This window comes from Nymphaea colorata, chromosome 8, assembly GCF_008831285.2.
Source record: "Nymphaea colorata isolate Beijing-Zhang1983 chromosome 8, ASM883128v2, whole genome shotgun sequence".
Taxonomy (NCBI): Eukaryota; Viridiplantae; Streptophyta; class Magnoliopsida; order Nymphaeales; family Nymphaeaceae; genus Nymphaea; species Nymphaea colorata.
Window position 1 is genome coordinate 3,206,141 of NC_045145.1, and position 22,180 is coordinate 3,228,320.

The window sequence follows — 22,180 nt, forward strand, 5'->3', positions numbered from 1 at the left end:
TGGTATGACCACTTATCGCGATAGACTCAGGCTCGTTTCTGTTCATTGCTTCGATAGACGCAGCTAGAATAAAAGAACTTGAATGTCCTCATTATGATGCACACCATCTATTTATTGCGCGTTTTATTTTGTCCCTGTTCCTAACCCACCAAGAGTCACCTCTTTAAACAATGTTTGAGACGACTCAACGAGTAACCTTTTATTCCAATATAAAATCACAGACGGCCCAAATATTCAGTCAACTGGGCTGTTCTTCCAGGCCTATTAGAAGGGCAACAAAAAGATGACAGCAAAGTCTTGCCAAACTTCATGAGGATAAAGATCATCCCACTAAAGGTAGAGAAGTAGACAAACGTGTCTAGCAATCCCCTTTCCAGCATTGTAAATCGTTTTCTTTAAGAGGTACCCATAAAGACTGCATAGCATCTTGAATTGTTTTTCTTTAGGAGGTACCCACAAAAATTTCCTAGTTCTTGGTGTCACTGTTAGGCCAGCAGTTGGTAGACGGCCAGTGGTTGGTTCAAATATCAGAGGCACTTGCCCAGGACAATAGGGCGGTAAGTGACCTGGAGGTTTATGCCCTAAGAGTCTCTCATCTTAGAGTGGCTTCCCCCAAGTAAATTTCTAAATAGAAAGCAAATTACCACCTAAATCTGATTATCAGCAGGGAAGCAAGCTACAAGTGAAAATGGCACACTACAAAAGCCATAAGATGTCTTGATTTTTACGTGGCAAAGCGATAATCGGAACAAGAATCCCTTAACCTTGAAGCATCTCAGGTTCATTGTAAGCGCAGAGGATTTCAGGCTAAATTCTAGGCTACTGAGGTCTGCAATCTTGGACAGAAGGCTAATTCCCTTGGCTATGAAATCCTAGCATGGCTGCAAATGGACTGGATCCAGGATCAGAGTTATGAAGCTCTTGGCTTTTCGCAAAGCGAACCCGGCCGACAACGAACTTTAGACCCAAATCAACAAAGCAAGCCCTTACATTCATTCTGGAAAATACCATCATGCAATGTGACCCAACAACAGCTACTTACATTATCTTTTTCTTGAGTCTCACACCTGGATGATTTAAACCCACAGAAGCTTACTTATGTTCACTCTTTCTGTGTCACATACATGGCCTCTCGCAGAAGGCTTTACAAAATCCCCGAGAAGTTCACAAACTCCAAAACCATGGCGAACCGAATTTTACCTACTTTGGGCCAATGTCCTTCAGGGCACAGATTTGTTCCTCCCCCATGGCAGACATCACAGTCACGACCAGATCCTTCCCTTCGCCAAAACCATCCTTAATCTGCAGGTAACAGCACAAAGACGTAATCAGCGCATGAACAAAGAAAGATCCATCCTAGATAGTGGCACAGCCAAGTAACTTGCAAATTATTATACTTCATGTCTGCATAACAGAACCATAATATCTGTGTGTTTGGGTATTTACACGGTGCAGGTGCAGACACACACACACACCCCGAGAGAGAGAGAGAACATATTCTCTAAAAGGTCCTGAAAAGAAACTTAACAAATAACCCCCCTAACTCCTAAAGTTCTCGGAACAAACCATCAAAAGTGATCCATATACGTTGGAAAAATGAAAAGCAGAAACATTGAAACCTTAAATTTAATACTTGTCCTGTGCGTGCGTGTGCTATATATACATATATATATATATATATATATATATATATAAAGAGAGAGAGAGAGAGAGCACATTCTTTAAAAGGTCCTAGAAATAGATCTAACAAAGACACCCTGAAGGATGTTGGAAGAAAACCATGAACCAACCAACAAATAATCTGAAACATAAACGAGGATCCATACAAGGCTGAAAATAAAAGAAAAGCAGAATATTAAAACCTTGAACCAACATTTCTGGCCAATTACAAAATTAGACTTGCCAAAAAATTACTGTCAGTTGCACGTTGCCATGGCTGAGATAGCATGGCCTACCATTATGGCATCACATTTTGAGATTTACAATAATCTGTCACGAAGATGTAGTTGACTCCTACGTGAGAGCCAGGAGAGAAAAACAACAAAATTGAAGCACGAAAATAGCCCGCCAAATAGGAGAAATGACTCCGAAACCGTGGTGAAATATTAAGGAAACACAAAACAGCAAAATGGACTTGTAACTAGATAATGGTCAGCTTCCCCTTAATCCTCACTCTCACAAAAAACAGATGCGTAATAACAATGTAAGCCTAAACAGACAGCATTCCTTTTTCCTTCGATCCTTGGGAATGGCAACCTGGAGCTAATGCAAACACTCGGTTTATGCCAACATTCGCCTTCTTAAAAACTTTAAAGCAGTCCAACCTCCCACATAGTTCAGTGGTTTAGGAATCATTTTAATCAAATAATCTTGTAACTGTGGGTAGGTGGTGCAGATAAATTCAATAACAACACAACAATCAGGAAAAAATTTATGTCTATGTCACACAGCTGTGGGACGCAGGTACGATTGCCGTTGCAGTATTATTTCACAAAAAACATTGGTGCTGGTGCGGCTAGAACATATATTCATATATCTATGTGTGCTTATAACAAATAAAATTGTCCATAAACAATAAAACTACCAATAAAATTTTCATAAATAATAAGTAATAATTAATGAATAACAACCTATCATTTTATCATCCATCCAAAGGACGGAAAGCAATTTGTTTGCTGCTGCACCTGAATTGCACTCAGCAACCTTTTTGCAGAGTCGGTAACTCGTGTTACTTAGATTTACATTATTAGAAACACAGATAAACCATGCCATTCACAGGCTTCTATTTTAATACTGCCATTTTTCCCGCCATATATATTGTTTCTTACAGGGCCACACTATAAGTAGTCATACGAACTGAGCAACATATGCTGATCTTGCTATATTGCTCTCTACAAGTAATAAAAGTTAAAACTCGATTAATTAAATAAAAAGAAGCGATCGGTAAATGAAAAAATAAAAGCTATTGCCAAGAAAACCAAGTCTTGGCATGAGAGCGACACACTTTTGCAGAAAGTATTATCATCCATGGTTTCAGGAATGTGGTAAGATACATACACCTAATGGCAATGTTCAAACTACAAAAGGAATTACATTACTTGGGAAGTGAGAAGACAGCAAATTGTATCATCTCTCTCTCTTTCTCAGCATCTTCCTCTCTCTCTCTCTCTCTTAAAGCCAAGGAGGGCTTATCCGTGATCGCACGCTAATCCACTGTAATTACAGGTCTCATCGCACAATAGTATCATATATTGCATGTAGAGGTCCACAAGAACTTTAACAATTAGAGTCTCGACAACGTGGAGCAGCTAGCTCTGTCTCTCTCGCTCTCTCTGCGTACACACTCTTCCAGAAAAGGAAACAGGGAAATGCCACCTAGTCCTCCCTCCCGACCCTTTTCTGAAAAAGCAGGAAAAACAACGAGCAGTGGCGGCAATCCACTGACACGAAAAGACAAATCGTGCTGCTCACCTCGAGGATTGGGACAACGTAAAGGTTGAGGTGTTGACGGTCGGTTAACAATTCTTATTTTATCTGCAGGAAAAGGAGAGTGGTGAACATGACACGTCGCCCCTTCTCTCTCTCTCTCTCTCTCTCTCTCTCTCTCTCTCTCTCTCTCTCTATATATATATATATATATATATATATATATATATATATATCGTTTTCTCTCGGAAGTTATTCACGAGAAATTTCGGTGAAAATGAAAAGCGGTTATGCCTCAAACTACACATTCAACAAATATATATATATATATACAAGAGAGATAATGAGAGTCCTGACCAAGCATCTAAGTTTACAATAGAGCGGCAGTGCCCGTTCGTCCAGGAGAAGAAAGTTGATACGGGGAGAAGGATGAGATGAACCAATAATAAACGTGTTAAATACTTTTAGAGAAAATGATATAGCACAATGAACACCCAACTGAGAAATCAAGATACAGTTGCTAAATACAATCAAACTGCCGTAGAAAGCTAAGCCAACCTTTCAGCGCGAAATGCAGGGGAAATATACTAGCACAAAATATACTAGAAATCTATATCAAGATAAACTGCATAACAGAACCACCATATGCCACGATTGAACCGCATAAACTCCAGCGACCAAGGAAAAATAAACAGAGTTCAACCTGTTGAAGCAGAGAATCGTCGGTTGGGAGCCTAAGATCATCCTTGGTGCCCCCAGATTCGGTCAGAAGACTCACCTGTTAGATTTGAAAGTCATCAAAACAAGTCGCTGACTAACACGACAAAGTAAATTAGTCCGCACGTTAAAGAAAGGAAAATTTGCTTACAAAGCCATCTTCAGAAATGTCAATTAACTGGTAATCAGTTCGAGTAACATTGGGAACCTGGTAACGCATTTAAATGTGACATTAGAACGCAATCAAAGCAGCAATCATAATCAAAGGAGTAGCTTATCGGAAGGAACATTAAAGTTCTTACATCACAGTTGTGAGAAGAGGGGACAACATCTTCATATTTCTTCCCAGTGAAAATGTCGATCCCCACGTAGTGACACTTGGCATGACCATGCTTGCCAGTCTTGGAGGTCGAAACTTCCACCACCTGTGGGAAATAGCATAATGTTGATTGCGTGAAAATTTGAATATTCTTTAGATAAAAATTATTCGCAGCCCAAGCAAACCATTGGTAATAAAGTTGCATCGGAATCGATTCCAAGCTCGTACACACTTTTCCACTGAGAAAGATTTGAGTTCATTCTCACAAAAACGTTAATACGATCAATAACTTATCAACTGCTTCACTGATTCTCAGAGAACTTGCTACTAAAAGTAATAAAAAACTGTGAAACTAAGAACACGACAGCGAACTTCAAACGAACAGGATGAGAGAGAGATAACAGTTCTCAACCTTTTTACGGATTAAATGAGAGATTGCCAAAAAAGTGATAAAAAACTGCAGAGTTAAGAAAGCATGAGCACAACTTCAAGCAGAATTAAGAAATCAAGACTGTCTGCCAGCCCATCCATGACTTCAAAGTTCAAACAAGCTAGGAAAGAAAGAAGAGAGAGAGAGAGATTAACAGCTCTCAACTTTTTCACCGGTTCATGGAGAGATGTCAAAGAAATGCTAAATTAAGAATGCAAGAGTGTCTGTCGACCCTTCCATGACTTCAAAACAAGCTAGATGAAAACTAAAGCTGCAGAATTAAGAAAACAAGAGTGTCTATCAACCCTTTCATGACTTCAAACAAGCTAGATGTGTGTGTGTGTGTGTGTGTGTGTGAGTCCTGCACTCCTGTGCGAGTGCGTCAGGGGGAGAAGAAAGTAGCCAGCATTAACTCCACGAAACACACACAGATCACAATCAACCAGGCAGCCTATCAATGGCGCTTTTGAGCTACCCTGAATTGTCTCAACCCTAATTTCCCCATAACAAATCAGAGAGGTAGCCACAATATCAGGAAAACCAGAAGCACAAACTCAAGTAGCCGAAAGAACCAATGACCTCCAAACACATCAAAATAAGAATTCATGGTCTCCCTTTCGATCCACCACCTGAACTAAGGCCGTCTCAAAATTCAAAACAGAACAATTTCAACCGACGAAAAGACACCTTTTCTCTCTAAAAACAAAAAGAAAAAAAATTAAAAGATCACTCTCTGACCAGTAATACGGACCATAAACCACCATTTAGGATCCTTCCCCAAGAAAAAACCACAACGACCATGAGAAACCAGAATCCACAGCGATTCGGCAACCAAATCCAGTAACCTCGGGATGGACCTTATGAATTCATGAAATCCAGGACTCCAGATTACTCGGCCGAGACGGAAGAATGGAGTCAACAAAGAGAAAGGCTATGAAGAAGGAAGCCAAACCTTGCAAGGACGGTTCTTAATGACGACGTATGCATTCTTACGGATGGTGCCGGCCTGCTGAGGGTAAGTCTTCGATGCGCCGGCGTCAGCCTTCGACTCGAAGTGGTGCTCCTCGTCCGACATGGTCACTGGCTGCCTCAGAGAAAGAAGAAGAAGACGAGAAGCTGAACAAAAAGCAGCAGCAGCGGCAGCAGAGTCCGAGAACAGAGGCGGGGGAGGGAAGGAAGGAAGGAAGGCGACGCAGGCGGACGCCTACTTATAGCACGGCCGGCGTGTAACGTGCATCTCAGCCGCTCTCGCACTTGTCGGTTCTCGCTTGAACCGAGAAATTCTCGGCACCTGCGGACATTTTCAGCCGTTCGATCAATCCGACAATCGACGATCAGGATCTTCCTCTGTAAAGGAAAAGGAAGTTGAACGAGAAGGTGCGAGGCCGTGGGGTATGACGTGCCTATCATGATATGATAATTTATTTATCTTAAGATATTTTGCTGATATTTTTTTAAAACATAAGTAGTTTTTGTGTTATATATTATTTACTAAATTATATTTTTAAATGGTACCTCAAACGGCGGATCAATGAGCATCGCAGAATATGAGTTTCATTACAAATCTTTTTTTTTATCTTTTTGACTTGTATGCCAACTACATTGAGACTATTTGTTTATATATATATATATATATATATATATATATATATATATATATATATATATATATATATATATATATATATATATATATACTCACTAAATTAGCATCAGTCATGGCTTATGGTGCAGCGACATTTTATAATAGCTTTAGCAATGATTTATGAAAAAATGGTTTTTAACATTTTAACCACGGCATGTTTTTGTATATGTGTGTGTGTATAACTATGTATAGTCAGTGTTCTATTTGGGAATTAAAATTCTAGAAACAGAATTCCACTTCAAACTGAAATTAGAATGAAAATTCCAATTTCTAATTTTTCTTTATGTTTGATAGGCGGGAATTTTGATTAATGAAAATTCCAATTTCTAATTTTCCTTTATGTTTGGTAGGCAGGAGCTCTGATTACAGAATCGAAAATGATGAGTTGATAAAACAGGAATTAAAATTCTATAAATGATAAATTTAAAACATCATGATACACGTCCTCAAGAAAGATGAAAAAATTCCAAATTTCTAGGATCATTATTCCACCACCAGGATAGAATCACATGTCTGGAATTTTGATTCAAGAGTTCTACATATCAACTTTTAACTATTTTTAAATACTCTAAGAACGTTCATTTTGTAATTGGTTTTAAATTTTTCGCTGATTCAACTATGCTGGTGGATCAGACGAATGAATTGGCCTCTTGAAATCGAATCGACAGAAGGTCTGATGAAAGAGAGACAAGTAGTGTATTTTAATCATTTTGATATTTTTTAATTTTTATATTTTTTTTGTTTTTCTGTGCTGGTTCTCTAGTCCTTACATAAACCATACAGTTCTAAAATGTTGTTTCGATTCACAATTGCTTCCGCTTTCGTAGTTCAGCCAATTTACTGAACCGCTTGGCAGAAATTAGTAAAGGCTCCCTCTGAAGTTGTCACAACATGGGCATCTTCCATAACTGCCAATGTCTTGTCTTGAAATAGAAATCACATTTTCTCCTAAAATCACATGGATGCAGGTGAAAGTTTACAACCATTTTCCTTACCATACACACATTTTCTAAAATGGTTGTAAACTTTCACCTGCATCCATATGTATATTTATATATATGCATGCACACAATACAACAAAAAATCAACATTTAAATAAACAAGTAATATAAATAAAAAGAGAAACTGGTAGGTGATACACACTTAAATGCTAGAAAGGAACAATCTTAACTCTTTAATCTTTATCAAATTGGTGATTAAGAGATCAACAAGGAGAAAAAGGTGACGTGACATTTTTATTATGTAATATTAGTTAACACATTTTTCCAATTTTTTTTTGTTTCAACTCAAGAACTGAGATTGTTCTTTATCCGTTCAACATCTGGACGAATTTTTCTAAATAAAAATAGCATATGTTAATTACCAATAGCTCTAAAAGATAAAATAGAAGATAAGTTAAAAACAAGCTACATCTAAGTAAAAGTAAATAGTTGGAATCAGTTTTGATCCAAAAAGTACCCAAGTATGCCCTAGCAATCACTTTGCAGTGATAGTACAAACTACAAAGACGCAAGTATAGGGACCTTACTAAGGTACCCATATGACTTTAGATTTTCTAAAATCAACAATTCGTGGTTGGAATGGACCTTTCCGTAAGGGAAGGCGCGGATCCTTGATCCAGTCCTCGTCTTTGGAGTGACGATGTTGTTATTACGAAGTAAAAGAAAAAAGTTAGTAAGCTTTGTCTAGGTTGCCATTAATTTTTTTAATTAATTGACCCACTATTAGTTTATAAAAATACGTGCACATAGCATGTAGCTATCACTAGATGCTAAAAGTAAAGTTGGAGAATATAGAGGAGATTGGATTCGATAAGTATAAATCATTAAATCTCATAGAAAAAGATAGAACTTTTTCCTTCACCAAATATTCATTGGCATCCTTGCTGGTTATAAATAACAATATCTGAGTCTTGGAGTCCGAACAAACCTCTGAATCTCATAAGAAATAAAATTTTACCACCCACTAAATCTGCACCTGCTGATCTTTGCATAGATTAAACAACTGAACTATACAAACGTGTATGCAATCACTTTCACCTGAGTAAATCTGGTCAGCTACAAGACATGGTCAACTCACTTCTGAGAAAGAGAAAATTCAAGAGCTCAATCTATGACAAAAAGATGGTCTAAAATGATTTGAAGTCTTGCTGCCCTGAGTTTTAACAGGAAAGTAATAAAACGAATCGTGTAAGGGACAAGATTAGAGTACCAGCTTTTTCTCTATAAGATTAAATTTATGCAAATCACAAGAATACCACCATAGCTAATGGTGGTTCAGTACTAAAACAGATATGCTGGATCCACATCTTCATGGTACAAGGGCCAGAAATCCAGCTTGCCCTTCTTCAGCAAGTTACCAAACTGCCTTGTGCTTTCCAGCAACAAACTCGTCCATTTTGTAAAGGAATATTTGAGGTAGTCCCCTTAAGAAGCAAAGCAAACCCATGATCAATAAATATAGAACATGACACATCAATAAAGCCAAAAATAGTGAATAAATAACTTCAGGGATTAATGACACTTCTAAGCTTCTAAACAGCCATCTGTTTTAAGGAATGGCAAGAGAGATAATCATCAAGAAATCGAAACGGAGAATGCAATAATCCGGACAGAACTGGATCCTCAATTTCCATCAACAACCACAACCTGATGTAATATCAGGTAGCGCAAGCAAAGAAATCAAGAGACGAGTAGATCACTAGTTATCATATAAGAATGATGAGTAAAAGAAGTTTTGGAAGGAAAACAATCAACCGAAAGGAACTGATTCTTAACATGAAAAAGATCCACACATGTGACACACTTAACATTGATGTGCCTAGATCCAACAGATGCATTTATCCAAGCACTTCCAATATGCAGATTCTTGTCCGTCTTATGTACGTAGGCTTGTCAGTAAAGCTTCTTACTGAACAAGCAATCTAAGGGGCCAGTTGGACAACAGCAGAAACTTGGTTAAAAGCCAGATTTTAAAGGCAAAATTTAATTTATGCGTCAATTTTGGATGACAGGTGACTAAGTTTTGGTCGCAATTTTAATCTGGAGCTGAGGGGAAATTCCAGCAAATGGGGAAGTGGCTATGATACTTGGAACACATCGTGCACTGAAACTTGACAGGCAAGACCTGACCTACAAGCAGCAACCTAAGCAGCATGCTTCAAATCAGCCATTCAAGACCCTTCATCAAGCTTTGAGGCATGTAGGCTCTCTCACAAGGCTTCTACTCGCAGGATTCTTTGAACTGTCAAGTCTTTTAATTCTAATGGAAGTAAAATCCAATTTCTCATTACAGCAAGCCTCAAAATATCATGTCCATGCCCCAACGCTTTTCCCAATAAAAGTTTTTAGCATTTTTACTGCAGCAATTTTGGAAAGAAATGGTCATTTGATCTGGAAATCAGATTAAGAGGCCTTGTGCTTCCCTCTGTAAACTTGCCTACTTTTCATAAGCCATCTCTGATTTTCTAGTAAGGAGTTGGTTGCTCCTTGACAGTTGATGCACGAATGTGCTGTAAAATTTTACCTTGGTCATTTGAGTCAGGCACTGTCGATATTCTCACAGTATCCTTTTAAGTTCACGATTAACATTTCGTAAAAAGAAAACCAAAAATTGTTTTAAAACTTTATGTGCCATCACATTTCTTCCTTCAAAATCCGTTCAGTACCTCCACCCATTCACCTGGTAAGGTTACACATATTTAAAGAACTGTCATTCTTCAATAAGATTTTACATTTCTTCAGTTTCTAACAAAAAGTAATGATATAATTCGAAGTATTTTAGGTAGCAACTACGACCATCTCCAGACTCCAACATTTCGAGCATTATTCATCTTAAGAAGACATCATCATGTTTAATGAATTGCAACGCATAATAGATACTTCCAAAAAAAAAAAAAGCTAGCCCCAACCCCTCCAATCACGAAGGTTTGATGCCTTATGGTTTACTACTTTATACCTAATACAAACTTCATCATGATTAAGCAAAACAAAAGAAAAGGCAAACATGACAGAAGGCTCAGAACATATGCTTACAAGTGATGGTTTCCTTGATATGTATAGCTTGAAGCTACAGCAAATAATTGAGCTTCATGGTTGTAAGATATTGATGCAATACTTAGAGGACACTTTGGGAACTGCAAAAACAAGGAAATTAGTAACAAACATAAAATCGTTAGAAGTAGAAAAGAACTAGGTGAAACCATGCCAACATGCAAATGAAATGCATGAACTAACTGGTTCTGTCCACATTATCATTTTGATACATTACAAGAATATTGAAATTGTTATCATATTCTTCTCCCAAGCTACAGTAACATGTAAATTTGTGAACAAAAGCACCACATACACATACTTCAAATAGTTTCAAAAACCTCCAAAATATTAAAGCCATGTAACTTGGAACTGTAAAGGAAACGAAAGTACCTCGAACAATCTCCTCTTACTCTGGCCATCCCAAATAATGATATGCCCTTCAAAGTCTGCTGTGATGAATGTATTGTCCCTATAATCAGCAAACATCAGAATGAAGTCCTTATAGCAACTCTACATATATGCTACTATATATATATATATGAGAGAGAGAGAGAGAGAGAGAGAGAGAGAGGGAGGGGGAGGGAGAAGAGGGAGTGCATACTTTGGATGAAATACAATGTCATTCACAGGAACTACGTGATGCCTTCCATTTCTTGACTTTGGAGAACACCAAAATGTGTATCTGTCATCCAACAAATAGTTGGTTCAGCATTAATATTAGGAGCCAGGAGAACTAAATGCCACAGAAAGAACATCTCAACCACTCCTTCAGATTACTTGTTGAAGCAATATCTGTGTCAACAAAAACATGTCGGAGAGTAGAAGATGAATATGTAGGGAAAGAAGTGTGTGCATAAGCCCATTGTTGGCCATAATTTAAATGAAGAAAGTTATGTCATGGACACAATTATGTGATTCTCAAATGTGATGCCACAAGGACTGCATGCCTGAGTTAGTTTATTTCAAGTTATATCTCTGTAAAATGTTGTCAAATGCAATGAGGCAAAGCGACGCATTGGGCCTGTAATGTAAGCTCCATGACCAAAATATCAAAGAGCAAGTAGGTTCTTTGTGTTGAAAGTCATGCACATTGTTACGAGAGAGAGAGAGAGGCAGCAAAAAGTTATCTTGCATTACGTGACCTTAATCTCTATTAAGAGATTAGGGTTAGGGAAAATTACAAGAGAAGTCCACTAAAAGTAACAAAACATTTAAAGAGACATTCCCTAACTTCCTAATATTTCAGAAAACCCCTTTTTTGTATCTTTAACACTCCCCCTCAAGCTGGAGCATATATGTCAACCATGCTCAGCTTGTTACAACATCTCAGGAAATCGCCTATGGGAAGAGCTTTAGTGAGAATATCTGCTGCCTGATCTTCTGAGGAGACATGAATAGTGCTAACAATTCCTCCTTGAACTAAGTCCCGAATATAGTGGCAATCCACTTCAATGTGTTTAGTCCGCTCATGGAAGACAGGATTGTTAGCGATATATGTAGTTGCCTTGTTGTCACAATACATCTTCATTGGGAGATTCACTGAGACATCCAACTCTACAAGTAGTGATGTAACCCACGACATTTCAGCCACAGTTTGAGCCATAGCCCTATATTCCGACTCAGCACTAGAACGAGCCACAACATTCTGCTTCTTGCTCCTCCAGGAAATAAGATTACCGCCCACAAAGACACAAAACCCGGTAGTAGACTTCCTATCATCTACAGATCCAGCATAATCAGCATCACTATACGCCTCGATGTCAACACATTCTCCTTTCTTGAACCATAGCCCCTTTCCCGGGGCTGATTTCAAGTATCTTGCAATCATTAGAGCTGCATCCCAGTGAACTTTTCGGGGTTTTTCCATGAATTGGCTCAACTTATTCACAGCAAAGCTAATGTCGGGACGAGTGACAGTCAAATATAACAGTTTCCCTATCAGAGATCTGTAAGATCTAGAGTCAAACGGCTCTGAGTCATCATCATGTATATGAATGCGAGGATTCATGGGAAGTGTGGCAGGTTTAGCCCCCAATAGTCCCGTTTCCTGTAGAAGATCAAGAGCATATTTCCTTTGAGACACTACAACTCCTTTATTACTACGAGCCACCTCAATACCAAGAAAATAACGAAGTTGTCCAAGGTCTTTCGTAACAAAGTGTTGCTGTAAAAACTCCTTTGTTTGAGCTATCTCTTGATCATTTTCCCTTGTAAGAACAATATCATCCACGTAGACAATCAATATCACAAGTCTTGCTGAGCCTCGCTTGATAAACAATGAGTGATCAAGCTGGGATCGGCTAAATCCACACTTAGATAACACTTCAGTAAGCTTTTGGAACCATGCACGGGGACTCTGTTTGAGTCCATAAATAGCCTTCTTTAACTTGCATACCTTGGAACACTCCCCTTGTCGCTCAAAACCAGGTGGTTGCTGCATATAAACAATTTCAGAAAGGTCTCCATACAGAAAGGCATTTTTGACATCCAATTGAAAAAGAGGCCACTCTCGTTGGACAGCAAGAGAGATAATCAAGCGAATAGTGCCCAACCGGGCCACAGGCGAAAAGGTCTCAAAGAAGTCAACACCATAAGTCTGAGTATAACCTTTTGCGACAAGACGGGCCTTGAACCTTTCAACTGACCCATCAGAATGATATTTGATGGTGAATACCCATCGTGAGCCAACCACATCACAGCGTGTTGGGGGGTCTACCAAATCCCAAGTCTCCCAAGAAAGAAGAGCATCCATTTCCTCCTGCATAGCTTGTCGCCAACGTGGATCTAACAGGGCGTGATGGTGCGAGGACGGGATAACATGACTAGATAAAGCTTGATCAAACTGTACTAAGTGTGTACTCAGATGAGCAGTAGAGACAGAATTAGATATAGGATGTAAGGTACACTGTCGCTTGCCCTTGCGAATAGCAATAGGGAGATCTGCTGCAGAATAGTCATCACTTAAACCTGAGTCAGTCTTATCAGTAGAGCTTACCTCTTGAGACGATGCTGGTGGACGGTTGAGAGAGGGACCTAGACGACGAGTGTAAACCAACGGAGGCTCAAGAAAACGTTCATGTGACCTAGGTTGAGAGGATGGAAATGACTCAAGTGACACTGGTGAAATAGGAAGAGGTATAGTATAGGTGCATGCATCTCAGATGAAGAGGGACTTGACGAAGGGAAATAAGGACGAGACTCAAAGAAGGTAACATCCGCACTGATAATGTCTTTCTTGGTCACGGGATCAAAGCATTTGTATCCCTTTTGATTAGCTGAATAGCCAATAAAGATACATTTGATGGCTTGGGCAGCAAGTTTGCTTTTGTTCGGGCCTAGGATATGTGCGAAGCAAGTGCATCCAAAAACTTTGGGAGGTAAATGAAATAATGAACGCTCTGGATATAGAATTTGAATTGGAATACGGTCTTGAATGGAGGAAGAGGGTAATCTATTAATGAGGTAACACGCAGTAAGGATAGCATCACCCCAAAAATAGGCAGGCATGTGAGAATGTAACATGAGGGTACGAGCTACATTTAGGAGTTGCCGATGTTTGCGTTCGGCTACACCATTCTGTTGGGACGTATGTGGACAAGTATATTGAGGTCGAATTCCATGGTCGGCATAAAACTGAAGTAGAATGGAAGACTTGAATTCAAGAGCATTATCAGTGCGAATATTTTTTACAATGAATCCAAACTGAGTTTTTATTTCCTTGATAAATTTTTGAAGAATACATATGACTTCAGATCTTTCCCTTAACAAGAAAACCCAACTGACTCTAGTAAAATCATCAACTAGAACAAGATAATATCGAAAACATGATCGAAAAGGAACCCGACTAGGACCCCATACATCCACATGAATGAGATCAAAAGGACTCTGACTCGATGGACTCTGACTCGAAGGAAAGCTGCTCCGTGTATGCTTGCCCAACTGGCAGGCATCACATAAGAAGGACTCTGATGCAGGAATGTCTGGAAACATGCGACGAAGTTTTGGTACGGAAGGATGACCCAATCTGAGATGCCATTGGAAGGGAGAAGGCTTGGAAGGGACTGAAGATGCAGCAACATCAACTGGGATTGACAAAAAATAAAGGCCCTCACGCTCATGGCCGCCACCAATCATCTTCCCAGTTGGTAAGTCCTGAAAAGAACAAGAGTCAGATTCAAAAATGACTTTACATTGTAAGTCGATAGCTAGCTGCTTCACAGATATCAAATTAACAGGAAACTGAGGTGCATATAGCACATGTGTAATAGTTCCTAAATGTGGAAGATAAATATCACTGCTACCCAAAACAGGGGACAACTTGCCATCAGCCAGCTTAACATACTGTGGTGTAGAAAATCTGACAAATGATGAAAAATTTTGTGGTTGATTACAACAATGTCTAGAAGCGCCCGAGTCTATCATCCATGTCATACCTGGATCAGCAGTAGGAGCACCAACAGAGAATGCTGAATCTACAACAGCAGCATTGTAGATGTAGAGGCAGATGTAGAGCCAGACCTCTGAGCAAGAACACGATCATATTCATCCTTACTTAGGTTAAGAGAATATGACATAGATATAGAAGGATCAGTAGAAGACTCAACCATAGATATTGTTGCCTTTGAATGAGTTGCCTGGGATGAAGAAGGACCTCTGCTTGTGGTGATTCTACCTCCACCACGTCCAGAGGAAACATTAGACCTGAGGTGAGGATATTTGTCCCAACAACGGTCCTCTAGATGACCAATTTTGCCACAATAAGAGCACTGAAATCTGCCACGTCCAGCACCACGGCCTGTACCACGCCCCCTAGTGCCTCCAAAAGAACTAGGGCCCCGTCCTCCTGATATCACAAGTGCAGAGACTGGTATGTCATGCGTAGTCTGAGAAAGAGTGGCTGCAAAGCGACTCAGCCTATTATACGTGTCTGCTAAATCTGGAAGTTCACTGCCTGTTAGAATTTGAGACTTTGCCACAGAGTATTCTGAAGATAGGCCAGATAAGAACTTTGCCACCATACCAGTCTCAACGTGTGATGCATAACAATGCTGGCAAGGTGGGCGAAGAGCCTTTAACCGTTCATATGCAGCAGTCAAAGTAGCAAAATATTGAGATAGGTCCTGATCCCCTTGTCGAATGTTGCATAACTCCTCTTCTAGTTGTAGGATCTTGATTACATTAGTGGCATGCGAGTATGTCTTTCTCAAGAAAGACCACATATCCTTGGCCTTGGTATAATATGCAATAGTTGGGGCTATATGAGACTCCACACTATTCATAATCCAAGACATAACAATATAATTATCTTCATCCCACGCAGCATATATTCCTTTTTTCTCAATAGGTTCATCCTCCTCAAGAATATATTTCTTCCTATGACCAGCCACCGACATTATGAATACCCTAGACCATATTTCATAATTTGAGCCATTAAGTTTCATCGTGGTTCCATAAGAGAATGAATTCCCAACCATCTTGTAGTCATTAGACCCTTCAGATTTACTGTTTTCAGCCATAGTAAATAAAAAAGACCAGATTGACGCAAACGTTTAAAGAAAGAGGGCTAGGAAATTACTGTCACTTCAGATCTGGTTCAGCCGATGACAAAAACAAGAATGAACTCCCAACGACTGAAGACTGTTGCTCCCAACGACTGAAGACTGCTGCCACTTATAACAGCAGCTAGTTCTCATAAAACTTCCTGTCCACGTGTCAAAGAAATCCACGAAATCAAACAAAAAACTTGTACTAAGGATCAGCAACAGTCCTCACGCAGCCTTTCTTTACTGAATTTGTATCCACGATCTATAGAAAAAATCTGATCATATTCAAAAACTTGAATTTATAAGCAGCACATAGACTCCACAAAGCATCCACAACACCTCACGCAGCTTGACTTTACCGAAACTGTATTTACGATCATCACAAACCACAGCGTCACACGTCACGCTGCATCCACAATAGTCTCTTCATACGACCAATATGAGGATCTGATCACGCCTTCCACATAGGCGTGATCAGGTCCTCCTTCTCACGGCACGCCCAACCCCTATTCCCTCACTGTCTCCTTATTGGGTGATAAGAGGGAATAAGGAGTAGCGGTGACAAGGGAGAGAACGAAAGAAAAAAAAAGGAACGAACTCACTTGGCTGTTCGCCGGAAAAATTGTCGCCAGAGAAGATGGTGATCGCCGGAGAAGGTCACAGGAAAGTGCACTCTGCCGTCGACGCCCACACCCGCTCTGATACCATGTTACGAGAGAGAGAGAGAGGCAGCAAAAAGTTATCTTGCATTACGTGACCTTAATCTCTATTAAGAGATTAGGGTTAGGGAAAATTACAAGAGAAGTCCACTAAAAGTAACAAAACATTTAAAGAGACCTTCCCTAACTTCCTAATATTTCAGAAAACCCCTTTTTTGTATCTTTAACACACATAGTAAGATGTGAAACAAAAACATGGGCCCTAAATTTATTAAGAAAAAAAAAAGTTGCATTAAATATTTAAATTATCCATAGGAAAAATGTTGTATTAACCATGGGAATACTCAATGTTCAGCTGCATGCAACTCCATATATTTTCCAGTGACAATGTGCAGTACACCCAGAGTTGCTGATATGTTAGAAGCTAGGGTGCAAACGTATCAGCTTGAGATCAGTGTTAAGTCAGATGTACAACGAACTTGAAAAAGATAAAGTGCAGAACTCCAATCCCAGAGCCACTCTATTTTCATGCCAGTCCCAGGTCTCTAATTCATCATTGCTTCTCCTACTAACTATGAAAGGAACAGACAGGAAAAGGGAGAAACCCTTTTAAGGAACCCCACGCTCTCTCTCTCTCTACAAATTCCCCTCCATCTATGCTTCTGTTAGTCTCGACCATCCCTTCATCAATGTTGCCGCTTTTCTTGCCGAGAACTAGAAGATAGAGATGATAACATTTCTGTTCAAGAGATTCTGAGCACTAATTCTGTATCCACACATTGGTACTCTCTCTCTCTCGATCTTCTATTATTTGTCTGCAAAAAAAAACCGTTAACCAAATGAGGGTTTCAATGTGCAGCTACTTATCAGAGTCCCCACAAAGGGTGACTACCCAGCGCCCGGAGCTTATTCCAGTTTTATTGGGTAAGTGGGATCCGTCCAAACACCGTCAGAATCTATATATTCTCTTTTTTTCTTATGGATTGTTGGGAATTCTTATTTTCTCACCAGAAGGTACAAGTTGTTGGTTCTTGTACCGTTCACCGGGAAATGTTGGCTTTAGATCCTAGATCCCGCTGCTTTGAGCCTGCAGGAAGTATTATCCTTGAGTTCCTGCAAGAGATGCAGACCCAGGGTTCTGAACTCATACAAGCTTCCATTTGAGTAATTGCAACTATTCCTTAGCCAAATGCAGGAAAAGACACCCTTTGGAAAGAGGATAAAAGGAAAAGCATGCTTCAAAAAAAAAATTAAAAATAAAGAAAGAAAGTGTGTGAGGTACCATGATACGTCTCACAACAGTTTTGATGCATTAAGTGGTCTGACAACGCCTTCCTGTGCACTTGACAACACTATTCAAATATGCAGCTATATCATGTATAGGACTGGTGATGAGGACTGCAGTTTTACATAAGCAGTTCCCAAGTGGTAGAAGCTGCCATGTATATTGCTATCAGGCGTGACAAAGAACTGATAGCAGTTGCCTATACAAAGGGGTCAGTCAAAAGTGCTACTCAGGCCTAGGTGGTGGATCTTTGGACTGCATTGTCTTCTATTGGTAAGAAAGGACTTAGGAGAACTGGTAAAGGCCTCCAGATTGAGGAGCGTGTGATCCTAAGTTCAAAAAGGACTAAGCGGCTCCTATGCAGGCCAAAAATAGTAAAGAAAAGAAAGAGGAGGAGGAAGAACAAGGAAGAGAAAAGGGAAAAAAGAAACAAGAGAGGAACAAAGAAAGAGCAAAAATAGAAGAAGAAGAAGGAGGAGGAGAAAAAAGGAAATTTAAGACAATCTTTTCATGCCTAGTAAAAAACGTGGCCACTTAGGGCCTAAGTGCACCAAGGCAGACTTTTGTCAATGGAGCACCTAACCCAGTTAATGAGCACTTGTAATTCCTAGTGTGATGATACAAACTCATATACATATTAACAGGAACTATCATTGGTTTTGTAGTAAGCAGAAAATCTCATTGACTTAATAAAGCTCCAAATTTGTTGAGAATTAACTGTTGGCCAAAGAAAAGGAGGGAATGAGAAGCATCCTAGTGGGCCTCTCTAAACTGCTCTTTACTTTACTTGACTAAATTTATTGGCATGGATAAAGAAAGTAAAATTTTACACTGACCTATTATTGGCTTGCACTTTGTTAGATTGGTCATCAAAGAAGCACAGTGTTACGCTCCCTCCTACTGTTCCAACAGCATATCCTGAAGATGAAGGCATGTCCAAGAAAGTCAAATTTTGGATGTGATTGAAGTAGAACCATGGATGAAAATGGAGAAATGTAAGATTTATTTAAGCTGCACTACTTATTTAAACGGCCTATGTTTCTGACACAATTGTTCCACTTGTATGTTTGTCACTGTATCCTATTCTTTCGTATAATTGCTATTACAAGCATATTTGCTGCATAGTTTTTAGTAAGCAATGTTTGATATTTGCAGTTTTTAATGTGGCAGATAAGTTTCATATAAGACACACCCTGAGTATCACGTATATCTTCCAATATATACAGTTATACACATATAGAACATGATCACTGCAGTAAGGAACATGATTTTGAAATCAGATGCTTGTGAAATGCAGTATCTCGTTTGTTTCACAATCCCATGACAGTTGCAAGTTGCAACACTTACAGCATAATATATTATGGTTTTTTTTCTGCCAAAGGAGCATCAGTGACTAAAAATGCATACTCAAACTTGTGCTGCAGTGCAGAATACGAGTCGTTGAACACCACAACGGAGGAGCGGCCTCCACCTGGCAGGCGGCCATGGGTTATAACGCACTCTTTGCACAAAACTTAATAAGTTGCATGTATTTCTGTACTCCAGGGACTTATGTCAGATGTGTGGAGTGAGGGGTAGGACATATATAATTGTCTACAAACAACAAAATTAATAATTAACAAGCTATGGTTCTAGATTGATTCAATAAAGAAGAAAGCAGAATGTCTATGGCCGCACCCAGCCATCACATGCACCAAGTTCTGTCAAAACGGGTGTGGTGCTATTTTGAAAGAGTCCATGTGACTTGTCTAGGAAGCTTTGGCTAACTTCTTAGTTGCAAGTTGTGTACATCAACTACGTGAAAAAAATGACATCATGATAAAAATATGCTCAGAATTTGAAGGATCACAGGTTTATTCTATTAGGTAACTAGATAACTTAACAAAAAGGATATGATGCATAAGATCAAGGAGAACCTGGTCAATAAAATGTTTTTATTTGTAAAAAAAATCACTTCACATCATTATATGTTCTTGTTTTCAATGATGTTTGGCCTACTTGCAAATGGTATCAAGGTCATAGATTTGCTACACCTGCCACTGCACTCCAAAATAACTGAAGTTACTGAACCAGAGGTTAGCTGTAAATTTGTAATCTAGTTTGCTGAAATTTGTGAATTCATTCGTATAAAATCTTTAGAGGAGGAAAAAAGATTAAAAGAAACTTTCTTTACTGCCTCGAAAGAAAATTTTCTACAATATTTACCACATTTTGTTAACTCTAAACCCAAAATGAAAATATTGGTATGGTACAGTTCTAATGAAGTGCACAGGCAGATAGCAATATACATGCAACAGAGAATCAGAGATGCACAATCAATATCATACAGACATGGACATCTGTATGATGAAATGGAAACATGCTAAACCGATGCCTAATTAAAATTTAAAATACACGTCAAGCAATACAGCCAACAAATCCACTGTTTTATGGGCAGTAAAAGGAATAAATACCTCGACCGTGAGGGGCAGAACGAATGCATCTCACATGATACTTAGTGGTGGACTCGCTAGACTGGACTGGCCCACTCAAAGCCCGTAAGTCGTACATACCAATAGTTGCAGCCGTGGCCACGAGCAAATGAACTCCAGAAAGAGACATTGAATCGACCTCTGCCTTTACCGTTTGTGCGCAGATAGGATTGCTGTTCGTCTCACGAGTATCCCAAAACATAACTTGTTTGTCAAAACCAGCACTAATTACCTGATCTGCAAAATTAGAAGAATAAACAACAGCTGGTACCTGCAAAAGCTATCACAGAAGACAAGCTATCGAGCATGGAATCAGATGTAAATGAACTCTTGCGGTGCCATTTGAAGATGATCTGATAAAGTTCACCACTAAAGCCAGAATATAATAAATTCTCTATTTTATCCATTAAACTTTAGGATTATAATTTGGTTCAAGCTTTGTGCTTCTTACAGTCTCCATGGACAACGGGAAAAAAACGTGACATGGATATATATATATATATATATATATGAAAATGATGGATCTAACATCTGGCTGACAATTTCAAATGAAAAAGGAAGACCAGAATGCCATATTGATATGAAAACCCAGAAAGAAGAATATACAATAGATGAAAACATTTTATCAAAATATCAATCATCATAGGCAGTGGCATCAACAAGAAAAAATATAATCCACGTACTAGTTTCCTTTGAATATTCAACACAGCTCGCTAAGTCATCATGCTTCCCTAGTATGCTACTGCTCCCTGAGCCTAGATCATATCTGTAAAAAATGCACCAACATACAAAGTTCCATTATTAAGTAACAAATTTATGAAATTTTCGTTACCTAACAAACTTATCATCTCATTGTTCAAGCCCACAACATGTTCAAGGCTCAAAAAAATCTCAACTTGCGACGCAGAAATAAAGATGGTAAGTAAGATTTGAGAATCATTTGGTAGCATGTAGGTGCTGAGATTGATGAATGGAGCAGACCCATTAGCCCCATCCGCTCGTCCTCCACGCCGTTGTCAACTGACTAGGAGCTCACCTCCGGACGCAGAAATCGGCGCCGACAGTGAGGGCCAGGGCGTCGTCCTCGAAACAACAGTCGAGAAGGGGCGATTCTGATGGAGTAGTAAGCCTCAACGATGAGGTTTCCCCGTCGTACAAGCGAAGAGTCTAGACACCCAATTGAGACAAAAATTAGTAGCACAGAGGGAGAGGGAGAGAGATAGTGGGGGAGAGATTGGTCGTTACGGAATCCCAGGAAGAGGCGAGGAGGTTGTTGCAATGAGGGGCAAATCTGATTCGAGTGATGGCGTCGTCGAAAGAGCCCTCCATCATCAACCTGTTGCCGCTGCCCTCTTCGTTCATCCTCCTGACACACTGTCTCTGTGTGTGTGTGTGAAACAGAGCGAGAGAAGCTGACGCTCAAATGCGTGGGACAGAGGACCTTTGGCGCGCTCAAGCGCTCGTGTTTCAATTTAAATCCATGAAAAGGAATTTCCCGTCTCACTACAGCAGGGAAGGATTTCCTACAAACACAACCTTTGGTTTCATGCTACTTACTGATACTTTTCGAGTATCTGGTTTAGAGGGGATGTGATGGGTGAAGTTACAAATTTTATTTAACTGTCAACCTTACTATTCTTCTCTTGTGCGA

At 39.4% G+C, this 22,180-nt stretch overlaps 2 protein-coding genes across 2 annotated transcripts; both read right to left on the bottom strand.

Annotated features, from left to right (window-relative positions):
• Window positions 1-970: 970 nt before the first annotated feature.
• LOC116258824 (mitotic checkpoint protein BUB3.3-like) lies at window positions 971-21,962 on the bottom strand. The gene is made up of 14 exons (XM_031636239.2): window positions 21,775-21,962; window positions 21,566-21,696; window positions 21,213-21,295; window positions 20,512-20,766; window positions 18,895-18,976; window positions 11,173-11,253; window positions 10,962-11,040; window positions 10,572-10,672; window positions 8,905-8,962; window positions 5,845-6,096; window positions 4,446-4,568; window positions 4,295-4,351; window positions 4,130-4,204; window positions 971-1,302 (listed from the first exon to the last, which is right to left on the bottom strand). Exons 1-14 carry the CDS (start codon window positions 21,889-21,891, stop codon window positions 1,201-1,203), a joined length of 1,596 nt encoding a protein of 531 aa, XP_031492099.1. The 5' UTR covers window positions 21,892-21,962; the 3' UTR covers window positions 971-1,200.
• LOC126410296 (uncharacterized) lies at window positions 14,268-17,656 on the bottom strand. The gene is made up of 2 exons (XM_050079089.1): window positions 15,005-17,656; window positions 14,268-14,723 (listed from the first exon to the last, which is right to left on the bottom strand). Exon 1 carries the CDS (start codon window positions 16,085-16,087, stop codon window positions 15,044-15,046), a length of 1,044 nt encoding a protein of 347 aa, XP_049935046.1. The 5' UTR covers window positions 16,088-17,656; the 3' UTR covers window positions 14,268-14,723; window positions 15,005-15,043.
• Window positions 21,963-22,180: the final 218 nt, after the last annotated feature.